This window comes from Lepisosteus platostomus, chromosome 11 (assembly GCF_059453375.1).
Source record: "Lepisosteus platostomus isolate fLepPlt1 chromosome 11, fLepPlt1.hap1, whole genome shotgun sequence".
In the NCBI taxonomy this organism is placed as follows: Eukaryota; Metazoa; Chordata; class Actinopteri; order Semionotiformes; family Lepisosteidae; genus Lepisosteus; species Lepisosteus platostomus.
The window spans coordinates 42,543,896-42,564,819 of NC_142621.1; the positions used below are offsets into that span (position 1 = coordinate 42,543,896).

General features: G+C 41.5%; 2 protein-coding genes across 3 annotated transcripts; both read right to left on the reverse strand.

The window, feature by feature from the left end:
- Window positions 1-1,312: 1,312 nt before the first annotated feature.
- Window positions 1,313-6,647, reverse strand: LOC148652717 (uncharacterized). Of its 2 annotated transcripts, none has more exons than XM_088599789.1 (6): window positions 6,486-6,647; window positions 5,418-5,477; window positions 4,256-4,296; window positions 3,977-4,157; window positions 3,386-3,559; window positions 1,313-3,101 (listed from the first exon to the last, which is right to left on the reverse strand). In XM_088599789.1, exons 2-6 carry the CDS (start codon window positions 5,424-5,426, stop codon window positions 2,436-2,438), a joined length of 1,071 nt encoding a protein of 356 aa, XP_088455915.1. In that variant the 5' UTR covers window positions 5,427-5,477; window positions 6,486-6,647; the 3' UTR covers window positions 1,313-2,435. The 2 variants fall into 2 exon arrangements, with proteins under 2 accessions (XP_088455915.1, XP_088455916.1); XM_088599790.1 differs by lacking the exon at window positions 6,486-6,647 and adding an exon at window positions 6,310-6,458.
- Window positions 6,648-14,376: 7,729 nt separating this feature from the next.
- On the reverse strand, window positions 14,377-19,926 carry LOC148652718 (uncharacterized). Its single transcript, XM_088599791.1, has 5 exons — window positions 19,770-19,926; window positions 18,363-18,591; window positions 17,014-17,105; window positions 16,335-16,714; window positions 14,377-15,098 (listed from the first exon to the last, which is right to left on the reverse strand). The coding sequence occupies exons 2-5, from the start codon at window positions 18,413-18,415 to the stop codon at window positions 14,946-14,948; spliced, it is 678 nt and encodes a 225-aa protein (XP_088455917.1). The 5' UTR covers window positions 18,416-18,591; window positions 19,770-19,926; the 3' UTR covers window positions 14,377-14,945.
- Between the last annotated feature and the right edge of the window lie 998 nt (window positions 19,927-20,924).

The following is a 20,924-nucleotide window of genomic DNA, read 5'->3' on the forward strand; positions in this document are numbered from 1 at the left end:
TCCTGGGGCTAGAAAGTGTGTTAAGTGTGTTAGATCGTCCTAAACTAAGCGCTAGGTAAATACCAGTTGCGCATTGGTTACCTTTGCGTGTCAGTCCTTGTGTTTACAGTGGTAAAAAGGGTGACTCTCAGGAGGATGGAGACACACAGCGTGTTTATTTACTCGGCTGTCTGAAAAACTAAAATTGTCCGAACAATTCCCAGCGCTGTGGAGCTACTGCAGGAGACAGTTAAAGAATGTGAGTTTTCAGCAGCTTATATAGAAGTAATGTTAATTTACTTGTAACATTGTGTCCTGCAGATGACTCAGAAAAAACTACTCAGAGTAGAGGGGTAAAGAACGGAACCAGTTAAGTAAAGGCTCTTCTAAAGAAGAAGGTTTTGAGTCTGGATCTGAAGGAGTTTAAAGAAGGTGACTCTCTGATATCCTTGGGGAGAGAGTTCCAGAGCATGGGGGCATAACAGGAGAAGGCCCTGTCACCCATACAATGTAGACGGGCTTGGGGGACAGTAAGGAGACCAGAATTTGAAGAGCAAAGGTTGCGAGGTGGGGAGTAGGGCGAGAATAGTTCAGACAGGTACTGAGGTGCCAAGCCATGCAGAGCCTTATAGGTGAGAATGAGGATTTTAAAGTCTACACAGAATTTGACAGGAAGCCAGTGCAAGGACTCCAGAATAGGAGTCATGTGATCACTTGCGCTAGAGCTGGTCAGGATTCTGGCTGCCAAAATTTGAAAATACTGCAGTTTGTTCAATGGTGATTTAGATACCCCAGCGAGTAGAGCATTACAGTAGTCCATTTGGGAAAACACAAATGTGTTGATCAGCTTTTCAGCCACAGTTAGTGATAACATAGGGCGTAGTCTAGTGATGTTTCTGAGGTGAAAAAAAGATGTTTTGACAATATACTGTACAAGTGGGTCGAATATTAAGCCAGAAGCGATTATAACCCCAAGGCTTTTCAATTTAGACTGAAAGTGTTAAAGGTTCTAGGTGCTACACCTGTTGTTAAATGTAGCCATTTAAATAAAACAGACCTAGGTAACTCCTGCCTTTGAGTTTTTATTCACTTCTTAAAATAAACACTTGCATTCATTTACTTGACTTTCCAGGACAACCTGCTGCTGTTTCAAAGATCCAAACAAAACCTGCAAGATTCCATCTCATGACTGATTATTCAGCATGAAGCTGGTTATCCTCTGAATTTAGTAGTAAACATTTGTGCAGTTTAGGAACAAAAATATAAAAAATGAATGCGGCTCAATTACAGGATAAGGTGCAAGTCATTTCAATCTGGTGTTGGAAGACAGGAATTGATAAAAAAAATAACTTTATTAAATGCCAGTTGATCAGTTTTCACAATATAAACATAAGAAAATCCATGAATATTAAATATCTTTATTTCAGGAAAGACTTTTACTGTTTCATAACATCAGCCATTAAAAATGTGAAATGTGAAACATACAGTATACATGAAAAGAAACCTTCTATGGTATAGAAAGGACAACCTTAAAAAAAGAAAATGTTCAAAATAAAGAATAATAAAAGCATTCTTCTTACTTTTATGGGATTTGGAGTCTTCAGCAATATTCTGATTTGTCAATCAAATCAAAATAACATTTTTCTATTTCAAAAGGATATGTTTTTGTGGGTTTTCAAAATGTTTACACAAAGATGCTTTATTTTGCAGTCTAAATGTTACACAGTTCTAAATGGATATAAAATATTTGGTTTTAAGAGAGCCTGCAAAGTAAAGCAAATACTGTATGTAAACACTATATATGGAAATATAGTGTTAATATAGTGCAGAATAAATACGAATTTGGATCTGATTTCCAGTCCCAACCGCTGGTGAGTAAATTTTTTCCCACCACAAAATCAAGGTTATTCTGCTCCTTTTTTTAAAACAAGTTCTTTTGGTTTCTGCATGCAGCCAATATTTCTAACATCATGCTTCCAAAAGTAAAAAGGTAAAAAACCTAAATACACCATACTAGTGCATTTAGTCAAACACACCAATATATCTTTTGTAACATGCTGTATTATTTAACACAACTTTGGGGGATGGTCTAATGCTAAATGCACTTCTGCTCTCTTACATACTGTATTATACAGTACCATCACAACTCTGATCTTTTTTAGCTCCTCCTCCACCTCAACTTCACCCTTGCAGGAGCTCCCTGATTCATTTCTCGTACATGTTCGTAAGCCAGCGCTGCATTTCTTTAGCCAGAAGAGTTAACACCAGACTATCGAGCATGCTATCCTTTCTATTCATTGGCCCCATATGTTGTTATTAGAATTTGACAGAACTACTGAATGCAGGGCCTGTAGTGAAATTCCAAAGTGTCCCGTAACGGTGCCTCTGCAGAATCCCAGCTTTGTTTGGTTCAACAAAAGTTTATTAAACGAGCTTTAGGTCTGAAAGTGTTGTAGTCAATTCTGCACAGCAAAGAATTTAAAATCGTCCAATTGGATTCTAAACTTTCTCGAATTCAGCAGCTGGGTCACGTTCTTTTTTGCTTCCTGCACGATTTCTTCTCTGTTTATAATTACCTCGTGTGTTTTAAAAGCCTTAATTGCATTCCTCACATTTTGCTCTGTGTTAAGGAGGTGGCTGAGAGATTCAGTTTCAGCACAATTGCCATACTGCCAGTCCTGCCCTTTTGACCATTCAGATGGTGGAGGCAGAAAGTTCACGTTCCGGAATATCCCGTGACACTTCTTGCAGGGGGCTTTCTCAATATTGTAGCCTGATTTTAGATCATATTTATAGGCCTGGCATGTCACCCCGTCAGGAAATTTGATGAAGCCCCCATTCTTAGCGTGACAGACAGCGTGTGCAACTGCATCATTCCACGTTTTGATGCACGAGAGTGCGATCATGATCTTAGTCTCTACTTTACCGCTGCAAGAAAGAGACGCTCCATAATTAAACCCTTTCTCTGGTGTGCAGAAGTAGGACATGCAGATGACACTGGCTGTCAAGCTGTAGTTATTTGCAAATTGGTTGTCTTTGCTTTTCTCAGTTAATTTTTTCTTCACCTCCTCCACTTGGCTCAGTATAGTTCTGTGATCCGTGTGACCCTTCACCTTTGATACCTTCAATTAAGAGACACAAATAAGGAAGTATTGTTACTACGCTGAAGTTAGATGGAATTTATTCTATGGTGGACAAATTTTCTGTACAAAAGAACTTAACGGATTTCATTAAAGCTTTAGGCATCAAATATGTCGCTGTAAGATGTGTATATTCTGTGGTTAAGAACTAAAGAATGAATAATGACAATAAGATTCACAAACTTAATGAAGCATTCTCCATGACCACTTCGATCAAATTAAATAAATTCTATATTAAATCATAAAATGACTAATTGTATACTGACCATATCAAGAAGGATGGAGAATGGTGTGCGTTTTGGCAGATGGGTGGAGTAGTGCTCGAAAGGCTCTGGAAACTGTCTCTTAAATATCTGAAACAGTCTGTCGTTCTGGAAGAAGGTCTTGGGATTAATGGGCATTTCATGGATGTGCCCCAAGAAGAATATACAGTGAAGAACCTGGTTCAATGAGAACATACAAGCAGAGAAGGGTTATAATGCAAAAGAAACGAATTGTTAACTTTATGCACTGGCATTGGGTAACATTCACAAGTGTAGCACTTTTCGTTGTCACTAGAACCCTCACTTCTGCACATTCCTTTTTTGTGAGGCCTTGTGATCCACAGCGCTGACTGTATATTAACACACAGCTACTCAATTCATGACACTGTGTCGAAAAAATAGCCCTTAGCAAGGGTTTAGCAGCTGACAATAAGAAAGACATTAATCAAAGAGCAAAAATCTAAATTCCACTTTGCTGCTGTTAAAATTAATTAAATTAATGAAGGATTTAAGTTATGCAGGCATATTTAGTCAGCTAAGCAAAAAATCAGATTTTAGTTAACAACATTAAAGTAGCTTTAAATCTAGTATCACCTCAGCCATGTAAGCCATCAGAGTCGCTACAGACACATCTGCATTGCTTTGGATATTTTCCTCTAAGGCTGACAGCACTTTCCAGAACGTCAAGATGAAATCCGTTCCACTTTGCACAAGTCTCTGCTTAACTTCTTCTTTATTTTTCTGAAGCTTACAATTTTTCATCGGTGCCTCCATTCTGAAAGAAGTAAAACAAGCAGAGCAGATCATCATGAGCTCCATCATGCCTGGGATTCTTAGGTTTTGACAAAGATGGGTTTAAAATATCTGAATTACCTTGAAGGGGAATGTGCATCAGCTTCCTGGGGATTGTCGTTCTGTTCCACAAAAAGAATATGATATAATTATAAAAGTTTCCAGTAGGTGGATTAGGTCAGAATGAATGGGATAGAGAGATGAAATGTGTAGGGTGTATTTGGCGTGATTTTACGAGCTGAGGCAATAGCTATGAGGAGTAGCCTGCCCATACCCTCCCTCAATTTTGAGGAATGAGCCAGGGAGGTGCTTCAGAGGTGTAGAGGTGAGAGTAAGCGCAGTTAATAATAATTACAATTGCTTACACTTATATAGCGCTTTTCTGGACACTCCACTCAAAGCGCTTTACAGGTAATGGGGACTTCCCTCCACCACCACCAATGTGCAGCATCCATCTGGATGATGCGATGGCAGCCATAGTGCGCCAGAACACTCACCACACATCAGCTATCAGTAGGGAGGAGAGCAGAGTAATGAAGCCAATTCAGAGATGGGGATTATTAGGAGGCCATGATTGGTAAGGGCCAATGGGAAATTTGGCCAGGACGCCGGGGTTACACCCCTACTCTTTTCGAGAAATGCCCTGGGATTTTTAATTACCACAGAGAGTCAGGACCTCAGTTTTACGTCTCATCCGAAGGAAGACCTGTTTACAGTATAGTGTCCCCGTCACGATACTGGGGCATTAGGACCCACACAGACCGCAGGGTGAGCGCCCCCTGCTGGCTCCACTAACACCTCTTCCAGCAGCAACCTTAGTTTTTCCCAGGAGATCTTCCCATCCAGGTACTGACCAGGCTCACACCTGCTGAGCTTCAGTGGGTTCCCAGTTGTGAGTTGCAGGGTGATATGGCTGCTGACCAAGTTAAGATCTCACCTTCCTCCCTAACCTCTGTTACAAAATCCATTTCTTTCAAAAGCACCAGAATCTTGTAAATGAGTTTGCAAGGCTCCATAAATTGCTGAGTTATTTTGTTTTATTCAGATTTTAGGATTACAACAGTAGATAGAGGTGAGGTGTTTAGCAGGTCTACATTGATATAGGGAGCTACCACGAGAAAATTAACACTATCTTAGGTGATGTGCCACTTTACATTTGTTCTAGCGCCAACAGAAAAAAATGTCATGCTGAATAGCTAAAAGAGAAATGGCATCAGATGTTGATATCAAAGAGAATACTTACATTTTCCATGAATGTTGTCAGAATGTTCCAAATAAATTTTAAAAATGTATTCCGTTCAGGCTGTAAAATAAAATGCATTTATATTATTGTGATTTGGAAGTGTCCTATCATGTTTCACTGAGCTAACATTAGATGATTACAGCAGGGCTGTATTATCCAGTTGGCACAGTAACCACTATTCCTAGAGCCTAGGAGAAGTAAGGGGTTTATGGCAAATCATGTTTTTTTATATGATAAAAAGGTAACAAAGATCTCTTCTTGAATATAGTATATAGCAAGAACAGGCTGCCTGAACAACCACCTACCCACAGAATTGATAGCCCCCCAAAACAAACTATATCCACGGACGGGCCTATAAGGAAATTAATCGGCCCTGTTTTAAAGGAGGAAAACAGAAGAATTTTTCTGGCATGGTGCAATAGCTGAAACTAGTTTTTTTGGTTCTGAATTACCTGAGTCGGTAATTTCATTGCTTTAACGTTGCTTGTTTGTAACTGCCGTTTATGTATCAGATCAATAAAACTAATGTTATACATTACCAATAAGGCTTTCTGTATTTCTTTTATAATATAGTGAATACAGCTCGAACGCAAATTTACTTGATTCGTCGTTTTGCAGCTCCAAACATTAAAAAAAGTGTGGTTTTATATTGTACTCTTAACTATTCTATTTGGTTACATACGGTAAATCTATCTGCGGCTAAAGTAGCGTAAAATATTTAGTTCGAGAAACTAGATGGACTGCGCCCAACCCTAACAATGAAGAATCAACAAGACTTACATAAAAAGACTATGCGGAAATGTTGTATACTGTAGTTCCGATACTTTTCACGACAAATTTACTCGAACAGCGCTGAGCTGATATGCTGATGAGTTTTGTAAAAGCGATTTACCTGACGAGTTAAAAGGTTTAACTCCGAAACGTTAAACGATCGCTCAGTCCGTGTTCATAAAATTTCAACTTGATCTGCAATGCAAACTTTTTTGCACACGTGTCACATCAATATTTCTATTCATGTATTGTTACCTTCTAAGAACCAACCCAGAGAATATAGTAGGATAGACATACCTTGTCTACCAGGGTAGAGGAAATTTTAAATCCAGTTTTCCCGAGATTAAAATATGGTCGTCGGTTTCCTACAGAATATAGATAACTAATAAGAAAAAAAATCTAACCCAACTAACTTTAGCACCGCCTTCTGACCATTAAAGTGGGAAACGAAACTGGAAGATACAAGATACTGTCAAAGCGTACCTTCCGATAATCATCTTTTTAAAGAGGTTTTGAAGTTGTATGGTGCTATAGTATAAAGTACGTTTTGTAGATTTTCATGTTAAACTTGCTAAAATCATGTTTCCATTTTTTTATATTCCATCCCATCCATTTTTAAACATATGTTTTCATAAAGATAAATAATGGACCCATATAAAATGACTGCGCTGGAAATTAAACCTTTAAACATAAAATACACTCAAGTGCGCTCTTGATCGCGGAAATTCAGGATTTAAATGCGGGCATTCTGTCTGTCAAAAGTCATCTCCGTCGCCGAGGAGCAGACTGCAACTCTCAGCATTTATTGTTTTACTCGTTTAATTTTTCACGGGTTGTATACCGAATAAACGGTGCGCTAAATCGACTGACACTGTGAGCGTCAAGAAATCGTTTAAAAACAAGGAAATTGGCCAAATAAAATATCCAAAAGTGATTTTTTTTATGTTCTCCGATCAGATTAAATGTATTTAATGTAAAACTCCTTTCCTCAACGTGTTGTTTATAGCCAAACTACAGCACTCGAGCTCTTGGGCGGTTCCTCTGAAACCATGTCGGAAACTAAAAAAAAAAACTGTCGGTACAGATTCCGGAATCGAAATCGAGGTCCTAAATAAATGGAGATGTTTACATCTACGTGTTTTAAATCTTAAACCAATTGCAAATGATTTAGGAATAGATCAGTGTATCCAATATCCTCCCTATACTATACTACACGTCTCACGAGCTCTTTCAACTTTACAGCACTTTCCATCCTGTTTAGTTTTACAGAGGACTTCCTACGGCATTGAATGTTTTAAACAGTGAAAGTACTGAAGTTAAGAATACAAATTATAAGGATATGAACACTAATGACCTTAGCTTGGAAATTCATCAAACGTCTTGGATTAATTGTTTTTTTTTAACGAACATGGAGTAGGTCAACAGGGAAAGAATATTTAATGAACCACTGAGGTAAATGACAGGTACAGGCTTAAACGGTAGACACCATATACAGTACATTTATATAATTGTAAAGGAACAGGTAAAGCTTTACGCCACGCTGAAAGGAAGAGAAAAGAAACACTGTTTTTTTTTACACCTGATACCACCCGAAGAAGGCTCCACAGCTGAAAAGTTGCGTCTCTTTTTCATTTTCCTTTCAGCATGGAATAAACCTTTACCTGTTCCATTGCAGGCTAGGCCTGCTGTCGCACCACCTACAGTACTTTAACTTCTTCATATGATCGTAGCTGGATCCCGCCAATACGGGGTGAGTGATAACACGCAATCAAGGAATCACCATTTTCTTACTCAGAAAGTGGGAAAGTGGATCACATCTGCTCCCCTACAAACAGCACAATGTAGCCCACCGCGACCAGTAGTGCTCCGTTTGTGCGGGTTGTTCTGGGTGAGCAACTTCACGGAACTGCTGTAATCAAGGTAACGGAGAAACGAGGACAAAACCAGCAAAACACATACTATTGCATGTGAATAACCACAATTTTCAGGCGACCAGTGTCATTTCTGTAATACCAACAGCAATCACGCTCCATACCGTGTGTAACTCTCGGTATCAAATTACAGTATGTCGTGTTGGGTAACATTGAAAATGCGGCAGAAAGAGGGATACGGGTATATTAATTAGTTACAAACGTAAAAAAGGCCATCCCCGCTTTAAAACAAATTAAATCCTCAGTAAAAAACTAACGTAATGATCCATGTAACTGAACGTGGATCCTCTATTATGTTGAGAATGCAGGAATAGCCTGATTAAGGTCGCACTGTTACTGAGCACAAAGACTTCCGCGGCCCATAAAAGGACCGAGGACACGTAAGACTACCTCAGCAGTAGCCTAATCGACACCGTTTATCAAAGAAAATACGCACATACAAGCTACAAACATGGCTTTACAAAAAACTTTTTTATTGATTACAGAAGGGGTCCAGTCAGCACCTCACAAAAAAAAATAAAATAAAAATAAAAAAATGTAAAAACTAAGGCACCAGTACGGCTTTATTATGATATCTCACGTACTTAAAGCTAGCCTTGTCAAACACAAAACGGAGCAGGCGGAATCATAACGAGCTGAATTGTTTTCCAGAGGTGCAGGGTAGCCGTCTGTGCAAATCGACTTATGAAGAAACGAAAATATGCACATTAACTATCAGAACAGGTATAAAAAAGAAGTAGATGTTAACTCCCATCCGTGACATTATATTCAACACGTAGGTTTTCCAATGGACGCATGAATGCATTGTCACTCAATAGCGTCCAGCTAGCCCGGCAGTAAACACGCACCGTCTTTTCTGGCTCACTCGGTGAGAGGGCTGGTTCCGGTTGACACATACCAAATGCTGGATGTCGGGCTGCAGAGACATATGTTGTTCAGCTTTAAAGCCTCGTTTGATAACACGTCGGAACACACAGTTCCCAGGCACGTAAAGCCCAGAGCCAGGTACTCACTGCTGTATTTTCTCTTTTTTAATTTGGGTTATCGGTATATGACACTGAATCAGTTTCTTTGACCATAGATGGGCCTTCCTCTGTCTTTCCTTATAACAGAACCGAACGCAAGCCACTTATCCATGATATGAAGGGTAACGAAGAGGTGAGGTGGAAGAGGTGTTAGTGGGGCCAGCAGGGGGCGCTCACCCTGCGGTCTGTGTAGGTCCTAATGCCCCAGTGTAGTGACGGGGACACTATACTGTAAACAGGCGCCGTCCTTCGGATGAGACGTAAAACCGAGGTCCTGACTCTCTGTGGTCATTAAAAATCCCAGGGCGTGGTGTAACCCCGGCGTCCTGGCCAAATTTCCCATTGGCCCTTACCAATCATGGCCTCCTAATAATCCCCCTCTATGAATTGGCTTCATCACTCTGCTCTCCTCCCCACTGATGGCTGATGTGTGGTGAACGTTCTGGCGCACAATGGCTGTCGTCGCATCATCCAGGTGGGGCTGCACACAGCTGGTGGTGGAGGGGAGTCCCCATTACCTGTAAAGCGCTTTGAGTGGAGTGTCCAGAAAAGCGCTATATAAATGTAAGCGATTATTATTTTTATTATTATTAAGATAGATAGATAGATACTTTATTGATCCCGTGAGGGAAATTGCAGTGCAACAGCAGCTTAACACACACAACACAGCCACAGTGTAACGAATTATATACTAATAGTACAATACATACAATACAATACAAGAGTTACTCACAGTCCGGACACACAAGAGGAAACTAGAACAGAACAGTACACAGAAAATCGTATCACACGTATGAATATAAATATAGATGTAACCATAGATATAAATATAAATATAAATATAAATATAAATGTATTGCACAGGTCCCTGGCATATATTGCACAAAAGTGGTTGTAAACGGGAAAAAGAAAAAGAAAAAGAAAAAGAAAGAGAACAGATGTAGCAGTATATGTGTATATGCGTTTAGTCCAGAAACAGGTCACTGTCGCTGTTGCCTCTGCCAAGACGCAAGGTGGATGCGTTGTACAGTCTTATGGCAGACGGCAAGAATGACCTCCTGTAGCGCTCCCTGTCGCACCGTGGGTGAATCAGTCTATTGCTGAACGTGCTCTTCATTCCTGCAAGCCTGTCATAGAGGGGATGGGAGAAGTTGTCCATGATGGCCTCCAGTTTGGACATCATTCTCCTCTCAGCCACTACCTCCAAGGGGTCCAGGTCAGACCCAATGACAGAGCTCGCTCTCCTGATGAGCTTGTTCAGCCTTTTGGAATCTACTGCTCTAATCCCAGAGCCCCAGCACACCACTGCGTAGAAAATGGCACTCGCTACCACCGACTGATAAAACATGTGTAGCATCTTACTACACACATTGAAGGACCTGAGCCTCCTCAAGAAGTAAAGTCGGCTCTGTCCGTTCTTATAGATGGCCTCGATGTTCTTAGACCATTCCAGTCTATCGTCGATGTGCACTCCCAGGTACTTGTACGAGTCCACCATCTCCACGCCACTCCCATGGATGTAGACAGGAGTAGGTTTGACCTTTTTCCTCCTGAAATCTACCACCAGTTCCTTTGTCTTTGTAACATTCAGTTCCAAGTGGTTCACCCCACACCACTCCACAAAGCTGCTGACCAGTCCTCTGTACTCCTCCTCCTGCTCACCCTTGATACATCCCACAATCGCAGAGTCATCTGAGAACTTTTGCAGGTGGCATGACTTTGAGTTGTACTTAAAGTCCGAAGTATAGAGGGTGAAGAGGAATGGAGAAAGAACTGTCCCTTGAGGTGCCCCTGTGTTACTCACTACCAGTTCAGACACGCAGTTCTGAAGTCTCACAGACTGTGGTCTGCCCGTCAGGTAGTCAGTGATCCACGAGGTCATGGAGGCATCGACTTGCATCTCCTCCAGCTTCCTCCTTAGAAGTAAGGGCTGGATGGTATTGAAGGCACTGGAGAAGTCGAAAAACATGATCCTTACAGTGTTGCCAGCCCTGTCCAGGTGTGAGTAGGCCCTTTGCAGCATGTAGATGATCGCATCCTCCACACCAACACTGGGCTGGTAGGCAAACTGTAGGGTGTCCAGTGATGAGCTGACCATGGGTCTCAGGTGGGATAAGACCAGTCTCTCCAGTGTCTTCATGATGTGAGAAGTCAGTGCAACTGGTCTGTAGTCGTTGAGGACAGAGGGGCGCCCTTTCTTTGGTACCGGGACCAGGCATGATGTCTTCCAGAGCACCGGGACTCTCTCCAAGCGCAGGCTCAGGTTGAACAGTCGCTGGAGCACTCCGCTCAGCTGATCAGCACAGGCCCTCAGAACTCTGGGACAGATGTTATCTGGTCCTGTGGCCTTACCCCCGTGCAGCCTCTTCAGCTCCTTCTTCACCTGGTCAGCTGTGATGGTCAGCCTGGCCCGGGGGATGATGCTCATAGTGCTTTCAGTGCCGGAGGTGTTAATGGCGGAGGTGTTGGAGAGTGGCAGCTGTGGGGGATGGGTGGGTGAGCAGCCGTCGGGGGTTGTAGCTGTAGGCGGCCATGTTTGTGGGGGGATGGAGGAGGTGTTGGGCAGTTGCAGCTGTGAAGGGTTAGGGAGCGTGTGGCTGTGGGGGGATGGGTGTTGCGCCACAGAGGACCCAGAATCAAACCTGTTAAAGAACTGGTTCAACTTGTTGGCCATCTCCAGGTTCCCTTCTGTTGCAACCCCAGCCTGTTTGAAGCCAGTGATCTCTCTCATGCTGCTCCATACATCTCTCACCCTATTCCTTTGCAGCTTGTCCTCTACCTTCCTCCTGTAGGCATCCTTGCTCTCTCTTAACTTCTGCTTTAGCTCCCTCTGTACACGCTTGACCTCTTCCTTATCTCCCCTCCTAAAGGCTCTCTTCTTGTCATTCAGAAGAGCCTTCAGGTCGCTGGTGATCCAGGGTTTGTTATTTGAAAAGCAGTGTACGTCTTTGGTGGGGATGCTGTTGTCTACGCAGAAGTTAATATAGTCAGTGACACAGTCCACCATGCTGTCTATGTCCTCCCCATGTGGTTCGCACAGCACATCCCAGTTGGTGGCCTCCAAAGCACCACGTAGATCCTCCATAGCCTCCTGAGACCATCTCCTCACGGTCCTCATGGTCACAGGTTGGCGCTGGACAATAGGCTTGTATAGTGGTGTAAGCAAGACAAGGTTGTGATCTGATCTGCCAAGGGGGGGAAGGGCTGTGGAACTATATGCATCCTTAGCATTGGCATATAATAAGTCCAGTGTTTTGTTTTCCCTGGTCGGGCACTTAACAAACTGGTGGAAAGTAGGCAGAGTGGTGGAAATAGATACGTGGTTAAAGTCTCCTGAAATAGCTATAAAAGCGCTTGGGTGCTTTGTTTGTAGCCTGGGCAGTTCTACTACACTTTGTTTGTAGCCTAACGAGGCAGTTCTACTACATTCTGAATTAGCTTTCTTGTCATGTCACATATAATGGCGCTCGCAGCATGTTAAGCCATAATATCTATAAAATAGTTATATTATTTTATTTATATTACATATAGTGTTATATATTTACGACTGTTTTACAATTACAACCAGGGCCGGCGCAACCCATTCGTGGGCCCGAGTGCACGTAAGTGCAGGTCCCGCCCCCGGCTTCCTGCTCCGTCCGCCAGCGCACACAGAGCAAGAGAGCACCATTCACACGGGCTAACACATTGCACTTGATACTAAGTAACTAGTTATTGAAAAGTTTACAGCTTGATTCGTCGCAGCAAACGTAGCGATGATATCACTGAAATCCACTGAAATCACTGAAAGCCTTGTGGTGCTTTTGTCTGTAGACAGCAAAGCCAGAGCTGACAGTCTTTCCTGTGACATGGTGGACCTTAGATAAGTTTTGATCAATTTCGGTTTGCTAAACGAGCGTTCATCACTGGCGACAGCAGCTGGAATTGTTAACAACACTTGACGTTATCACTGTGTTCGGGAAACGCAGATTTTATATATTGGTTTACCAAATACTGCAGTACTTCAGACGCAGCGTTGATTTAATCGGGGAGCAGATGAGACAAACTTTAATTCAGTTGCCAAATCCCCGCCATTCGTTACAGGCTTCAGCTGAATTATCTCCGGTATTTTATGTCAAACAAAAAGACGTCTGAATTAGCGCAACAAAAAACGTTGTGTCTCACTGACGACAGTGCCCAGTAAGCAATTGATAAAGTTCACTTTAAACTTTTCCTCTTCAATTGCCTTTTCTGTTCTTTGCGTTTCTCCCTACCCGATTTACATCTCTGGGTCGCTTTCATGTCGCACACTAACGAACACAGCTTGGCTTAATGTAAACTTGTGAGTTGCTAGGTCTTGCAGGGGAACAGGTCGCGTTTTCCAATTCTACATATTTTGGAATGAACGCGCCGATGATCAATTGCAAGTCAGCCGCACAGCCGCGTTTTCCAGTAGAGGAGTTTTATTTTAAAATATGCTGGACTAATATTGCTATTGGATAATACACCGCGTTCCCCGCCCCAGACGTACGAACCCTAGTTCGTTTATTTCACGGGTGGTCTTTTCTTTATAAAAGTCATTTTAATGACGTTAGTCACGGGCCCCCCTGCAGTACCACCGCGGCCCACAGGTTGAAACCACTGGACTACACAATTTCCAGTGAACCAGCCCTAAGGGCGTCCCACTGTACAGCAGCTGCAGTGTAACACGCGCAACAAGTTTTCCCGTGTGATTGTACCTACCCCTCCAACAAGACGAGGCAAGATTCCAATGCTGGTTTGGAAAGGCAGTCATGACCCACTCTAAAACACTCCAGTGTTGGAACACTAGACAATGTTATGGTGCTTTTTTTTTATGTAGAAGCTGACCAGCTATGTCTTGTAATGGGTACTGGAAACGAGAGGTTCATAATTAAATGCCTTAAGAAACATTTGCATTGGCAAGTGAGCCCTGCAGTTCATATAGTTCAAACAGGGAGCTGCGTCGGTATCCGTAGGTGGCAAAGGAACAAGTAAAGGCTTATTCCATGCTGAAAAGAGAAGAAAGGAAATGTTTGGGCCGTGGAGAAGAGGCAGGAGCAGGAGAGAAGCAGAGTGGGCATGCAGGTGAGGTGAACGCGAGGTGTGAAGTGAAAACCTGCAACTAGATAAGAGGATGAGAAGGAAATGAGGCTGTCACTGAGGGGATAGGGAAAGTGTGATCCTAGGATCACCCCACATCAAATTGACTTAAAGAAATGGTTTTTGACACAATTTATTTAAGAAAATATTTTATTTACAGATAAAGGTGCAATGCACCTCATTGTAAAGTATGACACCAACCACTCTTTTCAGCACTGAGTCGCTGATCTATACTATGAGCATGAGGGTCATGTCTAGGTCACGGCACTGGTTTGGCTCACTCCTAAGACACTGAACACATGCTTCCTGCGTAACACCTGATGCACATCTTACCTTCCTTTCATTCTCTCTCCAAATCCAAGGCGAATGAGCTCGACCATCGCACTATGAGTGACAGCTCTCCGAGATAATGCAGTGGCTTCCCAGCCAGCCGTGGTTGTGCAGTGTGTCAAAGCCAGGACATCCCCAGCAAATTTAAAACCACCCCAAACCCCACCCTGCTTCCCTTCTTAGGGAATCCTGGTCCTGCCAGAACGATTGGGCTCCACCTGCCCCACATATCATCAAGGCTCAGGAGGTCAGGAACGGTTTTCTCCTCTCAGTGCTACTTTCTGACCTATGTCGAGTCAAGTCTGTTTTGGATCTTGCTTAGGACCACAGTCACCATTTAAGCCAACAAGCCAGCTTGCCTGCCCAATGCCTTAATTTAGCTTCCCCGTCTTCTCCAACATTCTGTCAAAGAAGGCGGCCATCTCCTCAAACTCCTCCTTTTTACTTTCGACATATTCCTGCGTCCGCCTCTTGATCTCTTGAATTTCTTCACGTTGCTGGAATTCCAGGTATTCTTCTTCAGTCTTTTGAATAAAAAAGAAAAACAAACCACATGCAGTGCAGTCCGTAAGTATTTGGACAGTGACCCAATTTGTGGTGTTTTGGCTCTGTACTCCAGCACACTGGATTTGAAATGAAAACACTGACTACGAGGTTAAAGTGCAGAGTGTCAGCTTTAATTTGAAGGTGTTTACGTCTATATTGGGTGAACCATATAGCAGTCACAACCCCTTTTATACATAGACTCCCCCATTTACTTTTGGGAGGACTATGTATAAAAAGGGGTTGTGATTCCTATATGGTTCACCCAATATAGGCGTAAACACCTTCAAATTAAAGCCGACACTCTGCACTTTAACCTCGTAGTCAGTGTTTTCATTTCAAATCCAGTGTGCTGGAGTACAGAGCCAAAACACCACAAATTGGGTCACTGTCCAAATACTTACGGACTGCACTGCATGTAGACTTCTAGAAAAGTACATGATACATGGTTTTTTTGCTAGAAATCAACATACAGTGCAGTCTGCAAGTATGTCGATTTCTAGAAAAGATACAGGTACACGGTTTTGGCTAGAAATCAACATACAGTGCAGTCCGCATGTAGATTTCTAGCAAAAAAACATGTACCAGTATCTTTGCTAGAAATCTACATACAGTGCAGTCCGCAAGTAGATTTCTAGAAAAGATACAGGTACATGGTTTTGGCTAGAAATCAACATACAGTGCAGTCCGCAAGTATGTAGATTTCTAGCAAAGATGTGGGTACATTGTTTTTTGCTAGAAATCTACATGCAGTGCACTCCGTAAGTATTTGGACAGTGACCCAATTTGTGTTGTTTTGGCTCTGTACTCCAGCACACTGGATTTGAAATGAAAACACTGACTACGAGGTTAAAGTGCAGAGTGTCAGCTTTAATTTGAAGGTGTTTACGTCTATATTGGGTGAACCATATAGCAGTCACAACCCCTTTTATACATAGACCCCCCCATTTACTTTTGGGAGGACTATGTATAAAAAGGGGTTGTGATTCCTATATGGTTCACCCAATATAGGCGTAAACACCTTCAAATTAAAGCTGACACTCTGCACTTTAACCTCGTAGTCAGTGTTTTCATTTCAAATCCAGTGTGCTGGAATACAGAGCCAAAACACCACAAATTGTGTCACTGTCCAAATACTTACAGACTGCACTGCATGTAGATTTCTAGCAAAAAACCATGTACCCGTATCTATGGTAGAGATATGTTGGTTGCCTTACCAGTGGTTCACAGTAGCTTCCCTTTTCATAGCTTTTGATCCAAGGTAAAGAGAACCCATCTTTGAAGAAGTCCTCTAAGCTGCTCGTCACATGGTGCAGCACCTCATTTTCATAGGCGTAGACATTGCCCTTGCTGTCTACCATCAGGATGAGCTGCTGCCCCATGGCCAAGCAGGGGACATTGTCAATGGCACCAAACACAACCATCTTCTCGCTCTCGGGCAGGTAGAGCTCCTCCCAGGCTTCAATCATCTCTTCTCTTCCCCAAAGGACAGTGTCCTCGAGCCCACCAATTCTCATGACCCATGTGCCTTTTAAAGTTACTTCTTTATTTCTGTACTTCTCTACCATTTTGGACAGTTTCTTCAGAAATTCATCAGCTGTAAAGAGACAGCAGACCATCAGTTTAAGAAAAGAGTGCTTCCTCACACCATATAACAAACAGAATAACTTCCAATTCACATATTTATGGATGCAATTTTGCACTATAAATGGAAAACAATCACTTCATCTAGCAAGTGCCATAACTGACTATTGTATATCTCTCAAATTATTCTTCTGTAACGATGAAGAAGCATTGAATAACACAATCCATTTTTTTTAAGCATACAGCTTTGTGATCTTTATATGACCAGTACTGTTCTTGGGGAAAAAAGTTAAGAAACAGAAAATGACTTACAGTTCTGGAGATTGACAAAGTCTCTATGAATTTCATCTTCACTTGGAATTCTGGACCCATTACTCCTTCGGTCCTTCTGGTTCTTTTTATTCCTGGGGAGAAATTCTTTTATAATTATGCCTGAACATCACTGTCTAACTGACCCTCACTGAAACATATTCCTCAATTTTTAACATTATTGATATTATTCTGCAGCATCAATAACTGTACTTCTCAACAGATTTGGGGGCAGAGCAGAACCGTACTAGACAGCCCCACCAACACGAGACGAGTAGACTCTTCGAATTGGTCTTAGCTGCCACTCCTCACCCACAGTTCGTGGAGCAGATGACGCAGGCAGAAAGAATGACAACATTCTGTTCTTCATACTTGACCGACGCTTCCACTGGTTTGTAATGTGCTCACGGTGAACACTGATCCATAACAAAATGTCCCAGATGAATTCAAAACGGATAATCCTTCACCGATGATTCTCCTCTATACACTCAAACAAAAGTCTGTGTCTATTTTATCTTCCAGAGAACAATTTGGTCGTCTTGCTGTCAGAATTATACCAGATGTTGAACAGCTGCGATTAAGCAACATCTGTCAAGACCTCATTTTAGAAATTCTCAGCAATGCAACATGAATGCAAAGAGAAAACACTCTTCTCCTGATCAATTTTATTTATTTTTTTAAATCAGAAGGGGATACAACCACACATTGGTAAGCACTCTGTAGGTCACAATTAACAGGATTACCGGACAATGGAGAGAAGGAGGGCTCCTCATCTCTTCTTGAACTTGTATGATTTTTTCTTGGTTTGCATAAGATGTTTCAGTTTCTCAGGAGAATTCGGACTTCCATTTCAAAAACAGAAAGCACAACCTTAGGTCACAATGCAGAACATGGAAGAGCAGGATATACATGTTTCCAAGGCATGGCAGGGCATAGTACAGCACACATGTTTTCAGAGGACTGCAGCTCAGGTTATACAGCACAAAATCCACAGGACAAGGAAGGGAAATCCATCGGATTTTGTGCAGATCTCAACTGTAGTGGGTTTTAATGGGAGCTTCTCATTAACCTGGTAATCTGTCAGGTTTTTGACTTTTCACTGGTGATCTTCAAGTAGTTTGCTGCAGGTGATGTCCGGCAGAGATTTTGCAGGGAATGGAATTTCGACAGGCTGAATAGTCTTCATTGTTGATTTTGCCTTTTTTTAAAAATGCCCTTCTCCTATGCTGCTTTAGGTGGGGGCATGTCAGACGTTACGAAGTGTACCTTTTAAACTTTAATAACAAAACTATTTCTATTAGCAAAATGACATGGCATAAATAATGCCAAAATGCATCAGTTTACAAACTTACCACTTGTCTCCTGATTCTGAAAAGCCATTTCTCGGTCTTCCAATTTCAATCATTTTCCTCTGAACAACAACCACGGTCACTTCGAATGGAAAAAAAAGCGACTCCGGCCGCAAACACCTAATCTATTGGAGTTTTGTGAGAATCTGACTTTTGTCTTTTATAAAATAACAGGATGGGTTTTGTTCAAGCTTTGTTCCAAAAGGTCCGTGGACGGCACATTAAATGGTTCCTAAAAAAAGAGTATCGTTAATGTATACAATAATTCATCGGTTATCAATACCGCCCTTTTTATTTCGGTTACCTCTAAACTAATAAATGAAACTACAATTTGCATATCAAAATAATGCTTTCATTTTAAAATAAAAAACAGAAATTAAAAATGAAGAGTCCACTCCCAAAAAGAAAACTTTAAACAAACTCCCAAGTTTGCTGTACAGCTACGATACTTCTTGCCAGAATCAGCACACCAATCGGACTGAAAAGTTTTCTTTCTGGGGAAAACATGATCGCTTTAAATTGCTCGTTATCGCACAATCTGACCTAACAATCAGAACTACAGCTGCAATTCACAAACGTCGTAATAAATAGCACTAACAACAAGATTCTCAAAATGCAGGTATTGGCCAATACCTACATGTTTACAAGATATTCGCTTCCACGACATGAATAAGTTAGGCCGAATTTAGGGAATGGCAATTTGGCAATCTGCCATAAATTTAAAACGTATTCCAGTGTCACTTCGGCGTTAAATGGTAAAATGAGACTGTAAAGATTACGATAATTTTAGAATAAGCTAAATTAAAAATAAAGTGAAAAGGTACAATTCTTCAGAAATGGCTGATCTTAAATTTAACTTCTTCTGTAACTCATTTCCGCATTCAACGCCCCAGCGCCATGATGTAGTCTCCGAAATATCCAACTGCGCAATATAACATCTAATAAAAATACATGATTAAACTATATGTTTTTCAAGTCCAGGTAACAAATTATTGTGGGAAAAACATTAAAAAAACAAATCCCCGTCATTCATCGACCCTTAAACAGTAATGCTGCTAAAATGTCCAAAAAAACAACTCTTTCCTACTACGTGTCCATTTTAGAACTGAACCACAACAAAATGGCGCACGAATCGAAACTTTTTTTAAATTAAGTGTAAGATCATGAATTATATAACAATAAAACATTTCCAGTAAATGAGCAGATTTTCTAAAGGTTTTTTTTAAATCAAAACTCAAAAGAATAGATTTAAATAAAGAATATTGTTGAGTATTTTAATTAAACAGATACTAATCTGACTACATTTTTTTCCCCAAATAGGAATTACAAAAGCTAACTAAAGGTTTACATTTCATCACAAGACAAAAAAAAAAGACATAGATAAAATTAAAGATATTTCAAAATACTTACTTCACAAATTCTACATGAAATGGCCGATTAGTAAATGGAGAGGAAGGGCGGACACAAACCTTATATCAAGAAGGAGGAGTGATCGGGGAGAAGAAGAAAGCCTATCAAAACTCGGAAAATACAGCCCAGCCCTTATGCGTCACAAACTATCTGCCGTTTCTGCAACTAAAAGAAAAAAGGAATGAAGTATAAAATAATGTATACTTATTTACAGTCTAAAATAATTGAGGCCTTTTGTTTTTAAACGGGTAATTAACATGTAATAATCCCCTTTCTCAATATACGAATAAATTATCTATAGAGGGTCATACATGTTTATGGAGACGAAAAAAATAGAAACGGTTTGACGCAGAATAACATGTGATCTTGGTCAACGTGATATTTGGCACTTCGTCGAAGGCCTGACTATTTCCCCACACGTCATGACATTTTAACATCTAGTCCGTGACGAAGGTATAAAATCCTGTTATGTTTGGGATATAATCTTTTGCATTTACTTCGTCTGTGCCCTTAGTCTTTTTCAGCCACTGCAGGTACAGTAGGTTGTCGGGAAAATGTAATCTTAATACCTATTAATACCTAAAAACACTGTTCACTTGGTACATGGAACATATGTAAAATTTAACTTCGTGGTTAAATAACACTGGCTTTCATAATAACGACCATTCGAAAGAAAATTATATTAAATTTAATAAAACGCACCAGCAGCCATATCACCCTGCAACTCACAACTGGCAACCCACAGGTGTGAGCCTGGTCAGTACCTGGATGGGAGACCTCCTGGGAAAAACTAAGGTTGCTGCTGGAAGAGGTGTTAGTGGGGCCAGCAGGGGGCGCTCACCCTGCAGTCCTTGTGGGTCCTAATGCCCCAGTATAGTGACGGGGACACTATACTGTAAACAGGCGCCGTCCTTTGGATTAGATGTAAAACCGAGGTCCTGACTCTCTGTGGTCATTAAAAATTCCAGGGCGCTTCTCGAAAAGAGTAGGGGTATAACCCTGGTGGCCTGGCCAAATTTCCAATTGGCCCTTACCAATCATGGCCTCCTAATTATCCCCCTCTATGAATTGGCTACATTACTCTGATCTCCTCCCCACTGATAGCTGATGTGCTGCCGTCGCATCATCCAGATGGGGCTGCACATTGGTGGTGGT

What these genes read in the sequence shown, in the direction of transcription:
- LOC148652717 (XM_088599789.1), bottom strand. An exon ending in TGATGGCTTACATGGCTGAG is followed by an intron (nt 3,560 to 3,976) that starts GTGATACTAGAT and finishes TCATTGAACCAG; the next exon opens with GTTCTTCACTGTATATTCTT. An exon ending in TCTCCATCCTTCTTGATATG is followed by an intron (nt 3,102 to 3,385) that starts GTCAGTATACAA and finishes TCTTAATTGAAG; the next exon opens with GTATCAAAGGTGAAGGGTCA.
- LOC148652718 (XM_088599791.1), bottom strand. Translation starts at nt 18,415, where the DNA reads ATGATTGAAATTGGAAGACCGAGAAATGGCTTTTCAGAATCAGGAGAC. An exon ending in TCAGAATCAGGAGACAAGTG is followed by an intron (nt 17,106 to 18,362) that starts GTAAGTTTGTAA and finishes ATTTCTCCCCAG; the next exon opens with GAATAAAAAGAACCAGAAGG. An exon ending in GAAGCTACTGTGAACCACTG is followed by an intron (nt 15,099 to 16,334) that starts GTAAGGCAACCA and finishes TTTATTCAAAAG; the next exon opens with ACTGAAGAAGAATACCTGGA.